The sequence below is a fragment of the Giraffa tippelskirchi genome, chromosome 10, assembly GCF_054371585.1.
Source record: "Giraffa tippelskirchi isolate mGirTip1 chromosome 10, T2T-mGirTip1v1.2.pri, whole genome shotgun sequence".
In the NCBI taxonomy this organism is placed as follows: domain Eukaryota; kingdom Metazoa; phylum Chordata; class Mammalia; order Artiodactyla; family Giraffidae; genus Giraffa; species Giraffa tippelskirchi.
The window spans coordinates 55,256,241-55,279,290 of record NC_137284.1 but is presented as its reverse complement, the minus strand read 5'-3'; the positions used below and the strand labels follow the sequence as shown (position 1 = coordinate 55,279,290).

The following is a 23,050-nucleotide window of genomic DNA, read 5'->3' as shown; positions in this document are numbered from 1 at the left end:
GGGCTGTACAAGGAGGGTCAGGGCCCTTTTAGATTCAGAGTTACAAAGGGGCACTAGTGGAAAAGAAGCTGCCTACCAATGCAGGACACATAAGAGACCCAGGTTCAATCCCTGGGTCGGGACGATCACCTGGAGGAGGGCATGGCAACCCACTCCAGTATTCTTGCTTGGGAAATCCCATGGACAGAGGAGCCTGGCGGGCTACAGTCTGTAGCAACTGAAGCGACTTGCCACCAGGTGTCGCTGACGCTCTGTCGCAGGAGGGCTGGGCCCTGTGAGGGCTCACGTTCTGAGGCGCCTTTGCCGTTGAGGTGGCTGTACAGTGCTTTCTTTGTGCGTGTCCTTCTGACCATGTGAGTCACTGCGGATGGTCACCTGAGTGGCTGGGTGATGAGGCTATTGGCAGGGACATTTAAAAAGCTTGCATTCTTGGAATTCAAATTAGTAACATAAGTTAGTAATATTTGCTGTGCTACCTAAGTGGATACACGAACTCATGTGTGCCTACAAATCTGAGGTAATAAATTCATGTTTGGTTAGGTGACACTTGGGGCCCTAGATTCTTCTAGGTTGTTAGGTTGATGGCAGCATCTCTTAATACATGTTATCTGTAGTAACTTTTCAGCATTTCTCTCTTTGAACTTCTCTGCCTTACCCTCAGTCAGTGTTGAGTTCATCACCTACCTCAGAGGTCTCAGAGCTTCCAGAATGTGGAGTCCACAGTTCTCCGAAGGCAGCAGGTGTCTGGGGGCTGGCTTGCGAGATAAATAGACATGTTTGTGCAGCAAAGTTCCAGAAGCATGTGTGAGGTGGGATTTCAGTGTAAAGCGTGGAGTGGCGGGGCCCCTGGGTGTGAGGAGCCGCCCTGTGGATGGGGCTGAGAGCTCGGAAATGAGGAGGAACCCCCGGCTGTGAAAAGTCACGGGAGAGCCTCAGGTTGGGAGCCTCGGGTCAGCGTTCCCGAGGAGGCAGAAAGGGACGGAGCCAGCCGACCAATGGGGACATGGGCACCCGGGAGGCTCCTCTCTCCTCGCGCTCTGTCCGTGAACGCCTGTATCTCCAGGTTAACACCCAAATCATAGACTCCTGGGTCCTGGAGTTCACCTCCCGGGACTGAATCTCCTCCACCCACCCCGAGACCAACCAAGCTGCTTCTGCTGGGGTGCGCTGTTCTTGGCTCAGGTCAGCAGTGACTTCCTCCCTGTTTGCTCCAGGCCATGTTTTTATTCTTTTAAATGCCACGGTGCGGTCAAAGAGTTCAGGACCAAATAGACTGGGCGAGCAACCCGAGGCTCTTCTCCTCCCTGGATGCTCTCAGCTGGGGAAGACTGGTTCTAGCATCCTCTGCAGGTTTGTCCCTTCCCTCCCCCCAGCACCCACGGACTTACGGAAGGAGGAAGCAAAGGGGTGACCCGGCTCCGATCTCTCCTGGGAGGCTTCTAAAGGGAGGAGGTATTCTGAAACCTTGTCTTATTTACCTCCCTTGGGCAGAAATGCGTGCACTTGGCGGGCCTGGCACAGTTTCTGTCCCTCACTCGCGGCCGTCAGTGAGCATCAGGGACGACTGGTGCTCCATTAGCTGAGAGATGCCTGCTCGGGGTTCAGCTGGCTCCACACATTCCATTTGTTACAGTGCAGGAGGCTTGTCTTCTGGAAAGCTGCAATGGATAATTCTTGTTGTCACTCGCTTCAGAGCAGACCCCGGTAAACAACTGGCTCATTCTGGCTTTTCTCTTCCCTGAGAGAGAAAGAAAGAATTACTTTGTGAGTGGAGTTAAGAGTTTCTGGCCCACACAGAGGAATGTGGCCGGGTGTGCCCTTGAAGGGACTTCCCTGTTAGTCCAGTGGCTGAGACTCCGAGCTCCCAATGCAGGAGGCCTGAGTTTCATCCCTGGTCAGGGAACTAGATCCCACATGCCGCAACGGAAGATCCCGCATGCCACAGTGAAGATCAAAGATCTCGAGTGCCACAGCTAAGACCCGGTGCATTCAAATGCATCAATAATAAGTATATTAAAAAAAAAAAAAGACACTGCTAACCATGGAGCATCTTATCCTGAGGGAGCTGGTGCTTACTCTGCTTGCAGATAACCCCACTCCCGTGGCTTCAGACTGGAGCTTACATAAGGTCCTTTTAACTTGGGGAACTTCAGACCCTCACTGCCAGTAAAGAAGCAAAGATTAAATGGCCCCTTCTTATGGGGCCTCTCTTTCATTACTCACACTTTTGTAAATATTTTTAAGCCAAAGTTTTAAGATTGATTGCATTAATTTCTACAAAAAGTATTTCTTACTGGTTCTGGCCAATTATTCTAACCATCAGGGTGTTTTCAATCCTGATCTACTTTGCAAAGTGTCATTTGTCTCTCAACTTGGCCAGTCACAAAGGAGAAAAGCACACCTATATTTTCATTCGTGTTATTAATGTAGAAAGATGCTTGTGACCTAAGGAGTCGCCAACCCACACCTGTTTAACAGTTTGGGCTCTTAAACCTGCTGTAGCACAACTGGTAACTTGCGTGTGTGCGTGTGTGCTAAGTCACTTCAGTCACGACTGACTCTTTGCAACCCCATGGACTGTAGCCCACTAGGCTCCTTTGTCCACGGAATTCTCCAGGCAAGAATACTGGAGTGGGTTGCCATGCGCTCCTCCAGGGGATCTCCCTGACCCAGTGATAAAACCTGCATCTCTTATGTCTCCTGCATTGGGCAGGAGGGTTCTTTACCATTAGTGGCCTGATAATATACTATTCTAATAACTCTGCCTTCGAAAGAAAATGACTTTATTGATCTGGCATGGTTTTAGCAATTGCCATATTCTTAAAGGGCTCATGGCTAACCCAGGATCAGAATTCACACTAGGACTGACATTATCTGCCAGTCATTTCTAAAGTTTAGGAGATAAAGCTAAGGTGGTTTTAACTTTCTTCTTGGCTTCTTAAACAGTCTTGGTAACAGAACGTTATACTGTCTGAATTCCTGGGAGGAGGGGGTCCTGGGAGGGAGTGGAGTTTCCCACCAGGCCTGCAGCTGGCAGGTGACTGTCTTGGGGGCAGGCCCTCCCCCTTAGTGCCACCTTGGGACAGGACGGGGGGCTTGATGCTGGCCCACAGACTTTTCATGGGAGTATGGAAGCAAAGAAGGAATTCACTAATTTAACTCTCGTTCTTAAATTCAATACTTTTCAATCAATAAACCCATCTAATTCTTACACGTCTTTCTTCACATTCCATTAAGTCAAGCTCTGTTTCTGCTCTTAGCCTCTTGTCGGCTATAATGGATGTCACTGGGCTGCGTGTCATTTGCAATGATCTCATTTGGTTCTCCCTTTGGAGCACTTCTGGGTCTTGTTATCGTCTCTTGTTCTCAGATGGACAAACTCAGGCTAACAGTGTTGACCTTTGGGAGGTCACACAGGAGGAGTTGGAGTTGCCTTATTCTGGATCCTTCCTGAGTTCTCCCCACGGTCTTCCCACTGTGTGTGGCTGCAGCCCTTCCAGACAGTCTTGGAGCCATCTCCTGCCCTCTCATCGCACCCCATCCAGGCCTCTTCATTGTGCGGGCAGATCCGAGCCCGATGGGACCCTGGGAGCCAGGCCGCAGCTCCTCTCTGTTCTGTAGAAACTGGTGCTTAGTATCCAGTCCCACTTCTTTGCTTTGACAAAAGCGGAGGTAGCCCAGTCACCTCCCGTGATTTTCCCATCCTTCCCCTCACTGTCGGTGCTTCTCTTCTAGTCACAGTTAGGCTGAGAACAGTGATTCCTCCCAAGGTTTCTGTGCACCTTTGAGTCTGAAATTACCAGCTGTGCAAACCGGGCCCACCTCTGAACTGCTGCTCTGAGCACAGTTAGGGTTTGTCAGATCCCAGTAAACAAGCTCCTGCTTAAAATGCAAATATCTCTCCTGGCGATCACTTTCGCTTTTATAGGGAGTCTGTGAACATGGATGAATGTCTCATTGAGTGTGTGCGTGTGTGCTTGGATCACAGTGGTGGAGAGCTGTCTGCCTCGGACTCCTGGCTCCTTGAAGTTTTCCAAGCCAGATGTGGACACATAGGAAAGATGCTGGCAACTTGGCATCCACATGTTTAATTAAACTGCCTGGACCAGTCCAAGCTGAAAGATGACTGACTCTAAAATGGATTCACCCATGATATTTCGAGTCCAACAAAACTGAGTATTTTCTCTGTTTTTCTTACTCCCTGCCTGTTTCAGGTGCCTTTCGAGCAGGGAAAGTGCTCACAGTAAAATTAAAAACAAAGATAAAGAATGAATTAGGGAAGCACAGAGCAGGCATGGAAGCAAACACGGTGCAAGGCGCTGTTCCTGTGTGTGTTGTGGCTGTGAGGTTTCTGCATGAAGGCACCCCCTGGGACCTCCCCATTGGCTGAAAGACATGTATACAAGTTTTAAGACAACGTTGGCTTTGGGGCTAAATTCTAAGAGATGAGTGGAATATGATCCTGCTTAGGGACCACACTTGATGCTGAGATGGTGCAAAGGGACCCTTACTAGCTGGTTCTGGTTGGTGCCCACATGAGACCAGGGGCAGCGATCCCGACTTGAGGAGAACTTCCATGGAAGTCTGTTTTACAGAACTGGTCAAAGAGGGGCTTCCCTAATCAAAGCGAAGGGTGAATGTGCATTACCCCCCAACCCTCTTTGAAACCCTCTTTCAACTAGAGGCATGCACCTTCTCTTGGAGACTTCGATGGAAACAGTGGAACAAGGAAATCTTTCCCAAGGTACATCTATGCCTCATAAGTCCCCTATGGAGAAAGAGCTTTTGGTTAATTAGGCAAGAAAACAACATCTCTCTCAAAGATTCAAAATGTCCATCAGCATATTAAGAACTCTCTTCATCTGTGATGGTTAGTTTTATATGTCTATAGGGCTAGGCCACAATACCCAGATATTTGGCCAAATAGCAATCTAAGTGTCCCTGTGAAGTTATTTTTTAGATGAAATTAACATTGAAATCTGTAGACTTTGTATAGATGGTTGTTGTTGTTCAGTTGCTCAGTCATGTCCGACTCTTTGGAGCCTCATGCACTGCAGCATGCCAGGCTTCCCTGTCCCTCACCATCTCCCTGAGCTTGCTCAAACTCATGTCCATTGAATCAATGACACCATCCAACCATCTCATCCTCTGTTGCCCCCTTCTCATCCTGCCCTCAATCTTTCCCAGCATCAGGGTCTTTTCCAATGAGTCAGCTCTTTGCATCAGGTGGCCAATGTGTTGGAGCTTCAGCTTCAGCATCAGTCTTTCCAATGAATATTCAGGGTTGATTTCCTTTAGGACTGACTGGTTTGATTTCCTTGCAGTCCAGTCTTGAGCAGATTACTCTTCGTACTGTGGGCGGTCCTCATCCAGTCAGTTGAAGAACTAAGTGAAAAGACAGAGGCTTCCCGGGGAAGGGGGGATTCTGCCTCCAGATGGCTCCTGGGGATAATCTGCCCCATTGGCTTGTCCCTTAGCTTTCCTGATGCCAGCTGACCCTGCAGAGCATGGTCTTGCCAAGCCCCTACAATTGAGTGAGCCAATTCCTTAAAAAAATATCCTGGAAGATGCACATCCTATAGTTGCTGTTTCTCTGGAGAACCCCCATTAATCCATCATTCTACTTCTTAATGATTCTGGGGGCTCTTTATGGCATTACATGAAAATATCTGGTGAGTTCTCCGTGTTCACAAGGCTCCTAATAAGGGAACAGTAGCTCTTGTTCACAGAGGGTCCCTCTTGGCCAGAACATTTTGCAGAAATCGCAGCCATCAGAGTATGAACACAACAGGAAGTCTGCTTCTAGTTTTAAATTCTGCTTTATAGTTTGTCACATTAACTGGAAGATCATTGACCGGAATTCATTCCCAGGCAGAGACGCAGCCCCGGCCCTTTCAGAGGGAACAATGGTGCACCCAAGACCAGTACAGCTGTCCTCAGGCCCTGCTTTTCACTCTGTTTGGTTTTTCTTTTTGAAAATGATAACTGGCTTGGAAATCTGGTTTCCAATTGGAGATGGAGGAGAAAAAATAGTTCACACTGATAACAATGAAAAATAAAAAACTGATAACCTGAGAGCAAAGGCTAAGACTCACTGTCAGAGGAAGAGATACAGACATGACTTCTGAGAGCATCTTGGGTGGAGGGTGGGAGGCAGCTGGGGGCCTGAAGGTCCCAAGTCATCACTCTGTTGCTTACAAATTCAGGGGATTATGTGTACATTTTAGAAACCTCTCCACTCAAAATGTTTGAAATAGAACAGAGTTTGAGGAATCCATGAAACTGCAGGTAAATTCTCAGCATCTTGGGAGAATGGGCTTTCCAAGTCTCATCACTGGGGGAGTTTTGAGTCTGGGGGCTGCACGTCTCAGGTATAGTCACGTCCAACCCTCATGCTTTGACACAGGTGCTGTCCAGCGCCCTGACGGTAGCTTTGTCTGGAAGTTGCAATAGGGACATTCTTCGTCTCCTGCTCCAGTTCCCTGAAGATGGAAAGTCTGAGTCTGCAGCGAGGGAGCTGTGCGGCCTGCCCAGGGCCCAGGTGTTTTCCATGATTGTGTTGTTGGCTCGAAACCTGGACCTGCGGAATTTCGTTTACAAAGTAAGGGGAAGACAGGTGCTGGCCTGGCTCGGGCAGCATGAGGGGCCAGTGTGGATGCGTCAGGGCCAGCAAGGCAGGTGCAGGCTTCACAGCCTTGGCCTGTCCCCGAGCCTCCTGGGCACCACCTCTGGGTGGGGGGGCTCGGAATCAAGGGAAGCTCAGGAGATTTTCTAGGGTCCGTGCAGTCAGGCCCGTCAGGACATTTGGCGCAGCATTGGTGGCAGTCAGTGTGCCCAGTGGGGAAGGACCAGTGAACAGAGTCACCACCCGAACTTAGCACCTACTCCCTCCTTTTTGATGAGCACTTGTCTGACTTTCTCTGGGAGTCTGGGTTCTGCTGCCTATCACCCCTGGTGTCCTCTCTGAGTCAGAGCCACTCCCCTACCTTGGCCGTGACCTCCTCTGCCCCCTGTTACATCCTGGGGCACACAGACTGTGTCCCATGAGGTGACTTGCCCACCTCTGCCAGGGCCTGTCCAGGAGAAGGTGTGCAGATGGGGCGGGCATGAGGCAGCCCCTTCCTGTGTGAACCAGCTTGTTACCTGCCCCACCACCACCACATGCCCATGCCCGGCAGGTGAGGGGAGAGAGATGGGAGGAACTGAAGGTTATAGTGTGAGCGAGAAGAAGCTGAAGGTGACCGTAGGGACAGCTGCCTGGGGGAGCCCAGTCTCCCTCTGCACACAGGAGTTATGCCCGAGGGATTGCACGCACATGGCTCACGGCCTCCATCTCCCGCTCTTGGTCCTGCCTCTGCTAGAACTTCCTCATCTTCCGGCCTCCACTCTGTTTATGTTTCCAGACCCTTCACCCTTGACCTCTAGGGGCTGGTCTTGCTCCAAGTTTCTCCCCAGGGAGATCAGCCGACATCTGGGCCGATCGGAGTTAGCATGGTGGCTTTAAAGTGCTCCACATCCCAAAGGACTGTTTTGGGCTTCGGAAAAGGCAGATTTGCCAGTCTAGTCCTGTTTCCTTCATGGCTTCCCTCTTTTCAGTAACTCCAAGAATCCAGTGGGTGGATGTTGGATCACGCACACACACACACACACACACACACACACACACGCACACACACAGAACAAAAGATAACTCTCAGAATGAGAATTAATTCTGAACATTTCAGAAGTTTCATTTCAAGCCCAGAAGCAGGAAAATGGACATGTCCTGAATGTCTCCGTGACTGGGGAGGCCGCCCCCATCGGGGTGTATCCAGGCCTCCAGCCCCAGCAGGCAGGTGGTTCCTGCGCCCACTCAGCACGTCTCTTCACTGTGCCACGTGCACTTCGGGAAACACGCAGCCTGGCGGAGGCCAGCTCTCTCACGCACACAGAAGCGACCGATTTGAAACTGGTGCTTCTTGGGCCCAGATAATTACTTTGACAAGGGCCATGAGGATGAAATACTGAGCTGGAGTCGCTCTCCCAGACACCATGAAATTGACACCACTGTTAGTAACACCAGCTCCTTCTAGACGCCCTCCAGGGAAGCCTGTTGGTCCATGGTGATGCTCTGGTGTTAGAGCCCCGCGGACGCACACGGGAGCCACATCAAGCCCAGGCATCAGCAGGCTCAGCCTACGCCCTGGCCCACTAGACTGACAGTGAAGCTAAGGTGCATTTCACAAAACACTGTCTGCGGTTAATGTCCAGCATGTTCCTCTGGCCATAGGTGGTGGGTCTCAAATCTGGCCACGCCCAACAGCCAGTGTCCCTGACGGCAACTTCTCAAGTGCAGCTGCAGTTAGAAAGGCGGTGGAAATGTGACAAGAGCCTGCACTCCCTTTGCTCCTGTCCAAGGTGTCTCTGTTGCCTCAACTGAGGACAGTTGCTTTGTTTGGAGCAGAGAGAGTGTGTGAGGGACAGAGCGGGGCTTCTGTCCTGTGGGTCAGGGGCAGAGCCAGCAGCCATGTGGCACGTGCAGAATTGTTAGGGGCCGAGGCCAGAGTCTGCAAACCTGGAAATTCAGACGAGAGCAGAGGGAGGAGACCTACTGTGCAGCCTCCACCTCTGTGGGAAGAGGCAGTGTTTGCTGATTTACCCGTTCATCCAGAGACTGGTATTTTTTGGAAATTTTTATTTATTTATTTGTTTGTTTATTGACATTTTCTCCTAACACAGTCTTCAAAAAAACTTTTTTTTGATCTGGACCATTTAAAAATCTTTATTGAATTTGTTGCAATATTGTTTCTGTTTTATGTTTTGGTGTTTTGGCCGTAAGGCATGTGGGATCTTAGCTCTCTGACCAGGGATTGAACCCACACCCCCTGACTTGGAAGGTGAAGTCTTAACCACTGGACTGCCAGGGAGATTCCTATGACAATCTTTTTAAAAATTTTTAAATGTTTTAAATTGTAGTTGGTTTATAGTATTGTGTTAGTTTCAGGTATATAGCACAGTGATTCACTTATACATACGTAACTATTTTTTCAGATTCTTTCCCCTTATATGTGTGTGCTCAGTCATTTTAGTTGTGCCTGACTCTTTGTGGCTCTATGGACTATAGCCCACCAGGCTCCTCTGTCCATGGGATTCTCCAGGCAAAAATACTGAAGTGGGTTGCCATGCCCTCATCCAGGGGATCTTCCTGACCCAGGGATCAACCCAAGTCTTCTGCATCTCCAGCACTGCAGGCAGATTCTTTACCACTGAGCCACCCGAGAAGCTCCTTTCCCTTTATAGGAAAGGGGAAATAACCTTACAGAGTATTACAAAACATTGAGTAGAGTTCCCTGTGCTAAGCAACGAGTATTGCCAAAAGCTGTTCTAGTCCCTGTGGCCACATCAGTGACCACGACAGGCAAAAATCCCTGCCTCCATGGAATTTACATCCCCGAACCGAGAGGATGCCATTCATAAGTCAAGTGCAGAGCATGTCAGTGGTGATAGCACAGGTGGGTCCAAGGATAAGGAGACACTGATGTCTCTAAAGCACCCAGGTTGCATTCCTGGCCCTGATCGTCCAGCTGTGATGCTGTGGGAGCCCTTGCATCTCTTGAGTTCACTCAGGTGTTTCACCCACAAAACCAGCCCCAGCACACAGCCTGCAGGGGCAAGGAGGAGTGGAAAGGATGTGTGTGTTGCGACCCAGGGAGGCAGTGGGTAAATTGAAACTGTCTCACATGTAACAACTGTCATGTTTTGACCCTCTTCTTAAATTTCCACTCAGGGCACCCCAAAGACAGAAATATTTTTTTAGACTAAAAAAAATATTTTTTAGTTCTATCATTTTTGCTGTTGTTTCCCAATTCATTAATTTCTGCTTTTATCATTATTATTAAATATCTCCCTTTTTGATCTCTTTAGGGGTAACTTTGTTGCTCCTTTTCTAACCTCTTAAATTGCATGCTTAAGTTTTAAATTCTTTTGTAAATGTGAGTATTCAAGGTTAAGACTCAGCCTTTAGATACAGATGTGAACTATTTTGGGCTTCCCGGGTGGTGCTAGTGGTAAAGAACCTGCCTGCCAACGTAGGAGATGTAAGAGATGCAGGTTCAATCCCTGGGTTGGAAAGAGTCCCTAGAGGAGGACATGGCAACCCACTCTAATATTCTGCCTGGAGAATCCCATGGACAGAGGAGCCTGGTGGGCTACAGTCCATAGGGTCGCAAAGAGTCAGTCACGCCTGAAGTGACTTACACACACACTGATTGTTTTATTTATTCATTTGTTTATTTTTGGCCATGTGGCAGGTGGGATCCTAGGTCCCCCACCAGGGATCAGATCCTTCCCATGTGCAGTAGAAGTATGGAGTCTTAACCCCTGCACCACTGGAAAAGTACTAGAAGAATTTTGAAAGTGATTTGAATTTTAACAACAGGTCACATCTGCCCCTGCTTTACGAGCTGACAATCCCAGTGCGGTAGAGTGTGCTCCAGAAATGGAGCTGATAGAGAGGACCTCAGAGGGCACAACAGAGGTATCTCCCAGGCTCAAGAGAATAAAATCAAATAACACTCTTCACTCCCTTCACTGTACCAGTGAGGCTTGTGAGGTCCCAAGTCCAGCGTTGGTTATGTTGTGTTGTGTTTCCTTTGAGACTCTGCTTCCTGCTGAAGCCAGCACCCTGCTGAGTGCCCTGCTGGATGTTGTGTCCAGCCTCAGCCACCTGCTTCCCAGAGCTGGCCTAGTCCTCGAACGCCTTCCTGAATTCCTCCATGAATTTAAGATCACTGCTTTGCTGGATGCACCCGACTTCCAGCAGGTGGGTGTTTGGTCTTGGCACCAGGAAAGGTGTGGATCCACTGTGTCTTTGTGTTTGTTTCTTTGTCTTTCTCTTTCAATGTCTGAAATGTGCATTGATGACCAAGCACGGGGCCGAGGGGACTTCTTAATGGTTCTGGAGGCAGCAGTGTCATGACATCATGATGAAGAGCAAAGCCTGGGGTGTCCTTCAAAATCCAAGGAAGCAGACTCGAGGGATGCACATCCATCCACGCACATGTGTTTTCTGTGACCTAAGAAATCACAGAATTGATCATCCACACAAATGAGATTCCAGGGGATTGTTTAGTTTCTCAGAAGAATACACTGCTTTCAAAAACCTTAATACATTTATTTGCACACAAATAATTGGGGTACAGGTTACATATTGCAAATACAAACACAAAATCCAGTGAGGTTTGTATCCTGATGTTCGCTTTACTTGGACTCTGTCTGCCTGGAATGAAATGGTGGGGAGGGGGTTGTGTAGGGGCTTGCAGAGGGGGAGGGGCAGGGGGAGGGGCGGGTGATGTGTCCTTGGACCTGCCTTGGAGGCAGTACTCAGGTTGATCATCAGCTGAGGGCTGATTTGATGACCCTCAGGCATCTGGGAAATTTGGTTGTAGAGACACATATTCATACTATTGATTAGTCTGAGTTAGTGATATTTATTGATTAATAATTTACGTGTGTGTATGACATTTGTCTCTTCAACCATATAGACCAGCAAAATCAAGGACAGAAAAGACTAAAGGTCAGATATCATACCTTTGATGTAGTGACAATCTTCTGTGTTCCTTTGGAGGAGAGACAGCAGGCTCAGGAGACTGTGAGGGAATCACTCTAAGCCACCGTTTGCCTAGGATTTATTTTTCTTTTGTTCTCAGGCTTCACAGAGTAACCAGGTCAGAAGTTCAGCCATTGGTTCTTTGCAGTCTTTGATGAAGATGGTTTGCAAGGACCAAGCGTCTTTCTTCAGCAGCTCTGACACCTTTCTTAACTTGCCTAGAGTTAATGAACTCTTAGGAGATGACAAAGAGAAATTCAACATTCCTGAAGATTCAAGTAAGAAAACAGTAATCCATATGTGCTTAGATTAATTTGCATTTTGATAATTCACCCTGCTTTGTACAAGATACTCAGTCTGTGTGGAAAATGGGTACATACTTGCCAAGAATTTCCTGTTCCACCATCCAACCTGTATCCTTCATTTAGTGTAAAGTCAGTGAATGCTGGCATGGCACTTGGCTTTGCAAGACCCCTGCACCCTTGAGCACAGGCTAATTCTGTCAGCTGTGATGCCAGGGAACCGGGTCTTAAATTCCAGTGCACCCGAAGCCCCAACCCTTTGGGGTCCCAAGAGAGCCAGTGACAGTGAGAGGTCTGGGCCCAGAGAGCAGGAGCAGCATTTTGCTTCCTGCAGGATGGCTGTCTCACAAAGCCAGGAGAGCTGTATGTGTCCTTCCACAACCTTGCCTTTTAGATAAAGCTCAGTAGCAAATAACAGCAGAGTTAAAAGTGATTTCCTGGCTCCACTTTAAGTGGATGCATTTTAATTAGAAAGACAGACTAAGGGTAAGTGTGCTGCTAAAGGTTTAGACTGTTCAGTCCCACCAACAAGTTGTGTGTCTTCGGTCCTGTGACTTCATGTCTCTGAATCATGTTCATCTTGTGTTTAACATGGACACTTAATACCTGCCTCATAAGGTTATTATGAGAGGTAATAGGAGTGATGCCTACTAACTGTTGAGGACAGTGCTCTAGTGTGTCCTAGTGTAGTAATTACTCTTCCTTGCTGCACAGCAAGTCAGTGGTTTAGGACACACACACTCATCTCATAGCCTGTATGGGTCACAGTCTGAGCACTGACTAGCTGGGTCCTCTGTCGGGATTGTCAAGGCTGCAGTGACAGTGTTGATCAGGGCTGGGGTCTCGTTGGAGGTGGTTGTTGGTAGAACTCACTTTCTTGCAGGTGTAGGAGCCCTTGTGGCTGCATCTTTAAGAACAGCAGTGCATCTCTTTGACGGGGAGCCTTTTGGGCTCTTTTAAAGGGTTTGGCTGATGGTTCAGCTGAGATAACCTCCCCTTTGATCAACTCCAAGTCAGAATCCCTGCACCATGCCCAGATAACCTGACCATGGGTGTGTTCACACAAGGCGTGAGTGCCTTGAAGCCATCTTAGACTTCTGTCTGTTGTACCCAAGACACTTCTTTAAATACTTGTGCCTGGGATGGATGGAGGTGTTGATGGAGTGAGGGGAAAAGAGAGAGTTGGACTATATAGAGGAGGAGCTGCAAGGTGTCCTCAGAGCTGCCACAGAGACAGTGTGTTGGTGTGTTCATCAGCTGATGGATAATTGGATGGCTGTCGAACAACATATGGTGTGGCAGTGTAGATACACATGAAGGCTATTAATGTGAATAATTTTGTTGTCTCCTATACTAATCCTCATTTCCTCTTTTTTCTTGCATATGGGTTTTTTGAGGATTATTGATTTGTTCATCAAATCCAATCATTCAGCCATTTATCTATCCATTTATCCTTCCATCTTTCCAACTATAGACCCATTCATCCTTCCATTGATCCATTGATACAACCGTCCATCCACCCATCTGTCCATCCATTCAGCCATCCGTCCACCCATCCACTCATCTCTCCATCCAGCCATCCATTCATCCATCCATTCATCCAGTCATTCATCTAACACTGAGGACCAGTCTTTCTGGGTTCTTTCATACATTTATTTCAGATGATTATCACACTAACCACAGGAAATACTAATACCTTCACTTTTCAGTTGACATGATAGAAGCTCAGAGAAGGTTAAGTGACTTGCCCAAATTCACACAGCTCCCAAGTGGCAGATGTCAGGATTCTTGGTTTCAGATTTCTTTTTATGTTCATATTCTTATGTTTTCCAAGCTAAAAATTGCCACCATCTATATTAAACTTATAATTTAAAGTGTAAGTTGTTAAAATATCTGTAAGAAGAACAACCTCTATACTTAATGCTATAAAAAGTCATTATGGAATCATGCACATAATTTATATTTTATGAGATTATTTCTTTCCATTTTATTTTGTTTATTGAATAAAAGGAATTTGCTTTTATTTTCAAGTGGGGAATTTAGAAAGATGAAATGATAGTGAAAATTATCATAACAGTAATTTTCATATACTGGGTATTACAGATAATGGTATGAAAGCTAAGATAATATTTTCATTTTAAATGTTCTCTTTGGGAGTAAAAGAATGGGTTATACTGAAGCATTCATCACTAGCTTAAAACTTTTAATATTTGATTACTAATCATTATCTTGGTAAAGGCGCCACCTTCATTAGGTACCTATTGGTTTAGTCAAGTAAACCTTCCATTGAAACCAACCAGCACCACAGCGGGTATGAGTGCCATCACGAGGAATTGATATTTGGGTGAAAGCTAGGCTCTTTAATGGCACAAAAGCAGTCAGTGCAATCGTTCTTCATAAATGCAAGGAAAGCCTGTAGCATCCCATAAAGCTAATTCTTCAGCATTATGAAAAAGCCCGTAGCATTTCATAAGAAAACCTAATTCTAGTCTCGATACTGTGACTGTTGAAATGAAAATTTTCTAGATTAAACACCAGATGCATTCCTTTTACATCACTGTTTTCATTTTCAAGTGTCTTTGTCATTATTTGGTACCTTTATTGATGATTTAGTTTAAAAATGTGAAAATCATGTTTCCTTCTCATTCAAAATATTGATGGGAACAAAGTTTTGAGAAAAGAACTGCTAATAACAGGGACCAAAAAATTATTTCTGACCTTACTTCCCCAATTCAGAATTGAATCATGAAAAATATATATAAAACACTCATTTGAAAGTGAGGTGTCATGGCTATACAAGTAAATTCTCCTGTTCTCCTGGGCATCCTGTATCATGAGTAACACTTTTTTTTTTTTTAATGATGATAGCACCATTTTGCTTGAAGCTTTATCAGGAAATTCTGCAGTTTCCAAATGGCGCTTTGGTGTGGTCCTTCCTAAAACCTGTATTACATGGAAAAATACTGTATACACCAAACACTCCGGAGATTAATAAAGTCATTCAGAAGGTGAGTGTGACTGAATGAGGGTGTTATGGACCATACAAGCAGTGCAGTGGGGAGCAGGCTGTTAAAATATTTACCATGATTGTTGTATAGCTTGGATTACACACAGCTTTCTTATGTTGATGCCAATTCATTTGGCCTTGTTTTTTTTTTTTTTTTTTTTGGCTGTGCCCTTTGTTGTTGAGCTTAGACGTGCTGCATTATTCTCTCAGAGGACATGTTGCGGGAAAGAGGTGTTATTTAGAGTAACTAATGCAGGGGGAACAATTAGACAGAAGGAGGCCGGTCAGGTGGCCCCAGGAGGATATGGAGAATAGGTGGGCATCTGGTGATGAAGTGAGAGTCAGACCCCGTGTTCATGGTCTGGGTCTGGTCGTGTCATTTGCTGGTGCCCCCACTTTCATTCCTTGGTCCCTGCCCAACTCCGCCTGATGGCAGGCAAGCTCAGGTGACGAGGCCAGAGAGCTTCCCTGGAGGAGTTTGGACATTGCACAGCTCTGCATGTTTTCCCTTCCTTAGACTTTTTACCTTCTCGTGCACGCTAAGTTGCTTCAGTTGTGTCTGACTCTTTGTGACCCCATGGACTGTAGCCCGCCAGGCTCCTCTGTCCATGGGATTCTCCAGGCAAGAATACTGGAGTGGGTTGCCATGCCCTCCTCCAGGGGATCTCCCTGACCCAGGGATTGAACCCGGGTCTGTTATGTTTCCAACATTGGCAGGTGGGTTCTTTACCACTAGCGCCACCTGGGAAGCCCCGTTCAATTCAGGATTTATCATTGGTCATATTTACACTTTCTTCTGAGATGATGGTGCTGTATTTTCCAGCAGTGTCATCTTTTTTTTCTGATGGTGGCTTATGAGTCCGCAGACACTTTTGAGGGGTTTCAGGAAGACATGGGGCCTGTCAGACCCGAGGAGGAATCACAAGTCCTATTAGTGCTGCACTTCCAGGCTTCAGATGCTACTCACAACCTAAAAGCTGAAAAGTCAGTGTGGTGTGCACTCATCCAAGCAGTAGCGTTATTTTGGGTCCAAGCAGGTTTTACAAGTTCGTGTTTCCTTTCCCTTACGACTGCTGTGTGGGGTCTCTTTCCCACCTGTGATTCAGCTCAGGGGATGTATTCGCCACTGTTGATTCTGATGGGGAGACAGTGGCTGACTTTATTTTTTTGGGCTCCAAAATCACTGCAGATGGTGACTGCAGCCATGAAATTAAAAGATGCTTCCTCCTTGGAAGGAAAGTTATGACCAACCTAGACAGCGTATTAAAAAACAGAGACATTACTTTGCCAACAAAGGTCCATCTAGTCAAGGCTATGGTTTTTCCAGTGGTCATGAATGGATGTGAGAGTTGGACTATAAAGAAAGCTGAGTGCAGAAGAATGGATGCTTTTGAACTGTGGTGTTGGAGAAGACTCTTGAGAGTCCCTTGGGCTGCAAGGAGACCCAACCAGTCCATCCTAAAGGAGATCAGTCCTCGGTGTTCATTGGAAGGACTGATGTTGAAGCTGACACTCCAATACTTTAGCCACCTCATGGGAAGAGCTGACTCATTGGAAAAGACCCTGATGCTGGGAAGGATTGGGGGCAGGAGGAGAAGGGGACAACAGAGGATGAGATGGCTGGATGGCACCACCGATTCAATGGACATGAGTTTGGGTAAACTCCAGGAGTTGGTGATGGACAGGGAGGCCTGGCGTGCTGCGGTTCATGGGGTCGCAAAGAGTTGGACATGACTGAGCGACTGAACTGAACTGATTCTGAATGTGCTTGATAACTTCTTCTTTTATTCTGAGAATGTCCGTTTGGAGGGGTGTTTACCGAAAGCCTGGGCTCTCACAGTGAAGTGACGTTAATCTAGATGGACGACAGGTGTTCATCCTTTCAGGGCTGTGCTTCAGAGGGGCCTGGAGCCAAAGCCAGTGTTATTCAGATAATCTCAGTGCATTAAGCTTTTAAGGACTGTGAGTATTTTAGAAATCTCACAGAAAATGGCTCTATATCACAGCTTTATTTTAAGTTCAACTTAATAAATTCAACAAAAAAATGTATTTATTATTGTTATAGTGTATATTATTACACATAATATCATTGATAACAATATTATATGTATTATAGTGTTATATACTGGACTGTATTCTGCACTGTAACAGCTAGTGTGACCATCTTCTTGTTGAAGAGCTCACCTTGCAAGGGGGAAAGAGAAGACAAACATCTGAAGAAATAACTCAGAAATAATGTGATGAGAGATTCATTCTGAGAGCCGTGTCCACAGGCTTCCTTCCTGGTCTGTGGGTCAGGGTTCGACCAAAAGAAACAGCAGGGAGAGTTAAGAGGAAGTGTTAACCCCTGTAGCAAGGTGCTAGGGTGATGGGCCAGTCAGTGATATGAAGAGAATTTTAAAGCACGAAGCCTCTCTGCTGGACTAGGAGGGTGTCCAAGGAAGGGACAAGACTGAACGTGGCCTCCAACCAGGGCTGGGGTCCCGACCTCCCTGGAGAGAGCGTGGTTCTGGCCAGCTGGGTGGCCAGGTGGCCCAGCAGCCTTCCTGGTATGGTTTCAGGGGTGTCTGGATGCTGGGGGCTGGAGAAGGTCTACACTCGGTGACTCTCAGTGAAGGTGGACCAAGCCAGGCCTGGGGGCATCATCTACAGCAGGGGGTCATCCACAAGGAGGTGCCAGGCCAGCAGCAGCCCCTGGAAGAGCCTGGAAAGGTGCTGTGTGCGGTGGGCCAGATGCGTGGGGACTGGGTGACCAGGAGCCTCTGAGGGGCCGCCTGCCGGGTGGGGACTCCACAGTGAGATTAAGAGGGAGAAGCCTCCCCGGCAGCCCCCCGGATCTCTGTGGCAGAGCTTCACGTCGAACCAGCCAGCACGGGCCAGCCCTGTCCTTCAGACCAGGCCTGAGTGTGGACTTGGAGCGGGGGGATGACCTGATACCCACTCAGCGGGTCCTGTGTGGGCTTCTTCATCTTAAGAACCTGGGACTCCTGAGGTATAAGGAGTTCCCACAGAGCTCCTGGAGAAGAAAATGGCAACCCACTTCAGTATTCTTGCCTGAGAAATCCCATGGACAGAGGAACCTGGTGGGCTACAGTCCATAGGGTCTCAAAGAGTAGGACTGAGCATGCTTGCACATGGAATTAAAGTACAAAGCTCATCAGCTCTTAAATGTTAAGTCTCAGTTTATCAAATATGTATTGAGAGGAGGTGGAGGGAGAGGTAATAGGGAGGAATTCCTCACTGTAGTCCTGACCCTGCTGGAACCTCATCCAGCGCTCACATCCACAAGGGGTGTTAGCAGTTACCTCGCTCGCTCCTTGGGTGAGTCTCGGGTTAGTCAGCATGGCAGAATCTCTCAGCAGGGGGCAGAGATGACTTCTGAACCCAGGTCTGTGTGTCGCCAAGGCTCATGTTGTATTTCTCTGTCACACCTCACTGTATCCCTAACCTGGCATGCACATGCTAGCGGTGCAGCTCTGTCCTCAGAGGAGCTTGTTGTGGGCAAATGGGACACAGATTTCCAGCGACAGCACCGGGCAGAGGGGCAGTGAGAAGACTGCCTCCCACAGGATGGGTGGTTATGGGAGGTTATGGTAGGGGAGGCTGGTCACTGCTGGCCTTAGGACTTCTGATGGAGTGAGGTGCAGGGGTGGGGGCAGTGTGGGTGGACACCCGCTCCTGGTTCTGCACTCATATAAACACGTTCAGATGCAGATTGAACCATGTGCTTCTCCAAGGTTCCAGGAACCATCACTTTCCCAGATCCTCTCTCGTTCACTTCTCAGAAGAACCCAGTAGGGCAGGTACTTGTTGTTTAAAATCATTGAGTTGTGTCCAGCTCTTTTGTGACCCCATTGACTATAGCCCCCCAGGCTCCTCTGTCCACGGGATTCTCCAGGCAAGAATACTGGAGTGGGTTGCCATTTCCTTCTTCAGGGGATCTTCCCAACCCAGGGACTGAACCCACATTTCCTGCATTGGCAGGTGGATTCTTTGCCACTGAGCCATCAGAGAAGCCTGTGGGTAGGTGCTTCTAGGCCCATTTAACAGATGGAACATAGTGAAAGCTGGTGAGATTTACTCTCCCATAGTTATTAGCTGGTGCATGCGTGCTCAGTCACTCAGTCCTGTGTGACTCTTTGCAATCCCATGGACTGTAGCCCACCAGGCTCCTCTGTCCATGGGATTCTCCAGGCAAGAATACTGGAGTAGGTTGTCATTTCCTCTCCAGGGGATCTTCCTCACACAGGGATCAAACCCATGTCTCCTGCGTCTCCTGCCTTGCAGGTGGATTCTTTCACTGAGCCATCAGGGAAGCCCTCATTAGCTGGTACTTGGAAGCATATTGTGGACTCCATAGCTATATGCTTTTCACCAGCTGTATCTACAGTGTTAGGTTATGATGTGGGAAAGAGCTTGTACCCTGCAGTACCCTTTACTATTATCAGCCTGGGACACTATCAGCCTTGACTAGAGTCCTGATCAGATGCTCTGCATGATTTTATGCCTTTGTGTATTGGTGCGTGGTGTTTATCCACCTTCAGTACGCGACTGCCTTCGGGGGAACTTTGGGAGGATGAGAATCAGCCTCACAGGCTACAGATGGACAGAGGCTACTGGTGTTTTTACCATTAAGTAGACATAAAGCCTGATGATTAAGTAACTGAATAGAAATGAAAATACTCTGCTTTCTGCTGCTTGTCAAAGATGAAAGATGTCCATGAGGTGGGAGCCTCCCAGGACTGGAGTCTGTAAGTGAACCAGGCACAGGCTGGAGGCGCATGTGCCCTGCACACAGGACTGTGTGTGTGCACAGAGCACTGTGGCCCCAGGAGGCAGCGATTGTCCCCGGGGAGCCCCTCCGAGGGAACAGAACTTGCACTCATTCAATATCTGACTGCAGGCATCAGATCATTCATCTGAAAGGAGTCCTCAGTGCTCACCCCGGAGCGAGATTCTCAGGTGGGTGGGAACATTCGACATGGGACATTTTATCAAAACGCAGCAAAGCTGCCCAGAGAAAAAGTAATTACATTTACGAATAGACTAGTTTGATGTAATCGCCTGTAAAGCAGCGGTTTCTTGAGAAAGCAGTGTCAGTAGGTCTGGGAATACGCTGTTCTGTGAAACTAGATAATCCCCAGCCCCTGAGATACATGCTGCTCCTGCATAGACCTCGGGTGTCTGTGCACTGTCATCATTTTGTCCTCGAGTCCAAGGCCACAGGTCAATTAAGGTGACAGCTGTGAGATGGCCAAGCCAGGACAGAGAGTCAGTCAGCCACATCCAAGTACCATGAGAGACGAGCACCTTCACCAGGCTGCTTTGTAAACCCAGCTTCAGAGCTGAGATGGTTTGCTCAGGGTCTCTCCACAGTCCTTGGCCAATCTGGCCTCTAGCTCACATCCTTTGACTCAGAAACATTGTTGGCCTCCTCTAGGTCGCTCAGGCCTCATTCCCCTTAGAAGCAAAGGCAAATAGTCTGAATGCTGAAGAGGGAGCAGGGTGATGTAAATAAGAAAATAATGAGCAGAAAAAATAAGCCCACAGCTAAGATCTCATGCTGCGACCCAGTCACCTCTTCCTTTCTTTTTTTTAAAGTCAGAATTAAGTGCAAGTAAGAGATGCTATTTTCTAAAACCAGCAGTTATTAGGTGATTGGCAGATGAAAAGAGAACCCAAGCAGTTTCTCCCAAGGAGGTAGAAGTGAAGACAAGACTTGAGGCTGTGGCATTTCTGAGAATTGTGCCCACTTCCAGGTGGAGCTCTGAGCTACGAGCCTCCTGGTCTCCCTACAACCTTCTGAAGGTTTTGTTCGAGTTCTTGATTCTGTAAGTTTTCTATTTCACCAGTTCGGGGAAGTTTTCAGCCATTATTTCTTCTGATAGCTTTTCATCCCTACTCCTATCTTTCTTGGACTCAGATCCAAACATGGAACCTTTTCTTATAGGTCCCCGAAGCTCTGGCCATCTTGTCTGTTTTTTCCTCTTGCTCATATTGGTTGATGTGTATTGTCCTGTCCTCAAGTTCACTGGTCCTGTCCTCTGTCATTTCTACTCTTCTACTTGAGATCATCTGGCAAATTTAAAATACTTTTTGTTATGGTGTTCTGTACTGCCCCGTGCTTATCTGGCTTTCTAATAATTTGTATTTTCTTGTTGAGATTTTCTGCTGTTTAATTTGTTTCAAGATAATTTTTAATTGCTTGTTGAAGCATTTCTATGATGACAGCTTTAAAATACTTGCCAGATCATTCCAACATCAGATTTGTCTCCATATTGGCATCAGTTGACTGCTTGTGAGTTCTCTGGTTCTGTGTGCGGCGGCTGATGTTCAGTTGTATTGTGTGCATTTTGACTGTTATGTTCAGAGACTCTGTAAAAAATACCTTTCATTTTTTCAGACAGTCTGTTATTTAGGTTTAACACACAGGTCTCAGCATCGTTTGTAGGCTGTGACTCCAAGGACGTTTAATCATCACAGGCTTTGTGCTGTTGTTTTGATCTGCTTGGTTCATCTGGTGCCCATGAGGTTTCCAGCAGTTTCCAGTTCTGCTGCCTGAAATGGGGAGGGCTTCTCCGGGAAGTCTGTGCCTCTTAATCCCCTTTGCCTATTTCACTGGAGACCACCAGTTTGTTCTGTGAATCTCTGAGTGTGTTTTTGTTTTGTTTGCTGATTTGTTTAGTTTTTTATGCTAAGTGAAATAAGTCAGATAGAGAAAGACAAGAACTGTAAGATATCATTTAAATGTGGAGTCTTAAAAAAAAATGAAACTAGTGAATATAACAAAAAAGAAGCAGGACTTTCCTGGTGTTGCAGTGGATAAGAGTCTGCCTGCTGATGTAGGAGACATGGGTTTGATCCCTGGTCCGGGAAGAGTCCGCTTCCTGTGGAATCGTAGTTGTTGTCTGTGGAGCAACTAAGGTGCAACTAATCCCATGTGCCTCAACTACTGAGCCTGTGCTCTAGAGCCTGAGAGCCAAAACTACTGAAGCCAGTGCCAGAGGCTGTTCTCTGCAACAAGAGAAGCCACCGCAATGAGAAGTCTGCGAACAGCAATGAAGAGTAGCCCCTGCCACTGCATCTAGAGACAGCCCGTTGTGCAGCAACAAAGATCCAGTGCAAATAATAATAATAATAAAAAAACCCTTAAAGCAAGAAACAGACTGACAGATATAGAGAACAAACTAGTGGTTATCAGTGGGGAGAAGGGGGCAGAATAGGGGTTGGGGAGTAAGAGGTACAAACTCTTATGTATAAAATAAGCTACACGGATATATTGTACAGCATACGAAATATAGCCAATATTTTATAATAACTAAAATCAAGTATAATCTTTAAAAATTGTGAATCACTATATTGTATACCTGTAACATATATATTGTATAGCAACTATGAAAGTGAAAGTGAACTCGCTCAGTCGTGTCTGACTCTTTGTGACCCCATTGGACTTTAGCCCACCAGGTTCCTCTGTCCATGGGATTCTCCAGGCAAGAATACTGGAGCAGGTTGCCATTTCCTTCTCCAGGGGATATTCCTGACCCAGGGATCGAACCCAGGTCTCTTGCGTGGCAGGCAGACGCTTTAACCTCTGAGCCACCAGGGAAGCCCTAAATACTTCAATTAAAAACAAAATCAAAACCAGAAATGGTCTTCAGATGTGCAGACTCAGCAGTGGTGGGTTTTCCCCCTCCTGTGATAACTGGGCCTGTTCTCTAGCCCTTTCTCTGCTCTGAGCTCTGAGTCCTCCCTGGCTTAGATCTCTTGCATCTGTCTTGATTGTCTCTGACTTGTCCTTTTCCTTCTTTGTCTCCAGCCTCCTCTGAGGGCTGGGGTGGGGTCTCTGTTATGGCTTCAGACCAGTCCCCAGTCTGTCCCTTTTGCTTTGACTCCGAGCCTGTGCTCAGCCTCTGGGTCACATCTCTTCCTGTGGGGTCATTCCCGTGTCATCACTGCCTCCTCACTACCTCCTCTGTGCTCCTGGATGTTTCTTGAAATACAAAGTAGTTGCTTTATACATTTTCTCCTGCCTTACCCTAAATCAGTTCCAGATAAAGACCTTTATTCTGACGCATACACTGGCCTCGTCTTTTGAGTAGAAGGATCTCTTCATGTGCCCCTTGGTGTGTCCCATGCTTGCTCATCCTTAGGAAC

General features: G+C 47.2%; 1 protein-coding gene across 1 annotated transcript in view; it reads left to right on the top strand.

The window, feature by feature from the left end:
• The window catches only part of ABCA13 (ATP binding cassette subfamily A member 13), a 413,377-nt gene that overhangs the window by 99,089 nt on the left and 291,238 nt on the right, over positions 1-23,050 (top strand). Inside the window, exons 25-28 of the mRNA XM_081536362.1 lie at positions 6,407-6,601; positions 10,637-10,801; positions 11,688-11,865; positions 14,758-14,897. Coding sequence (XP_081392488.1) covers positions 6,407-6,601; positions 10,637-10,801; positions 11,688-11,865; positions 14,758-14,897 — 678 coding nt within the window. The remainder of the gene's footprint in view (positions 1-6,406; positions 6,602-10,636; positions 10,802-11,687; positions 11,866-14,757; positions 14,898-23,050) is intronic.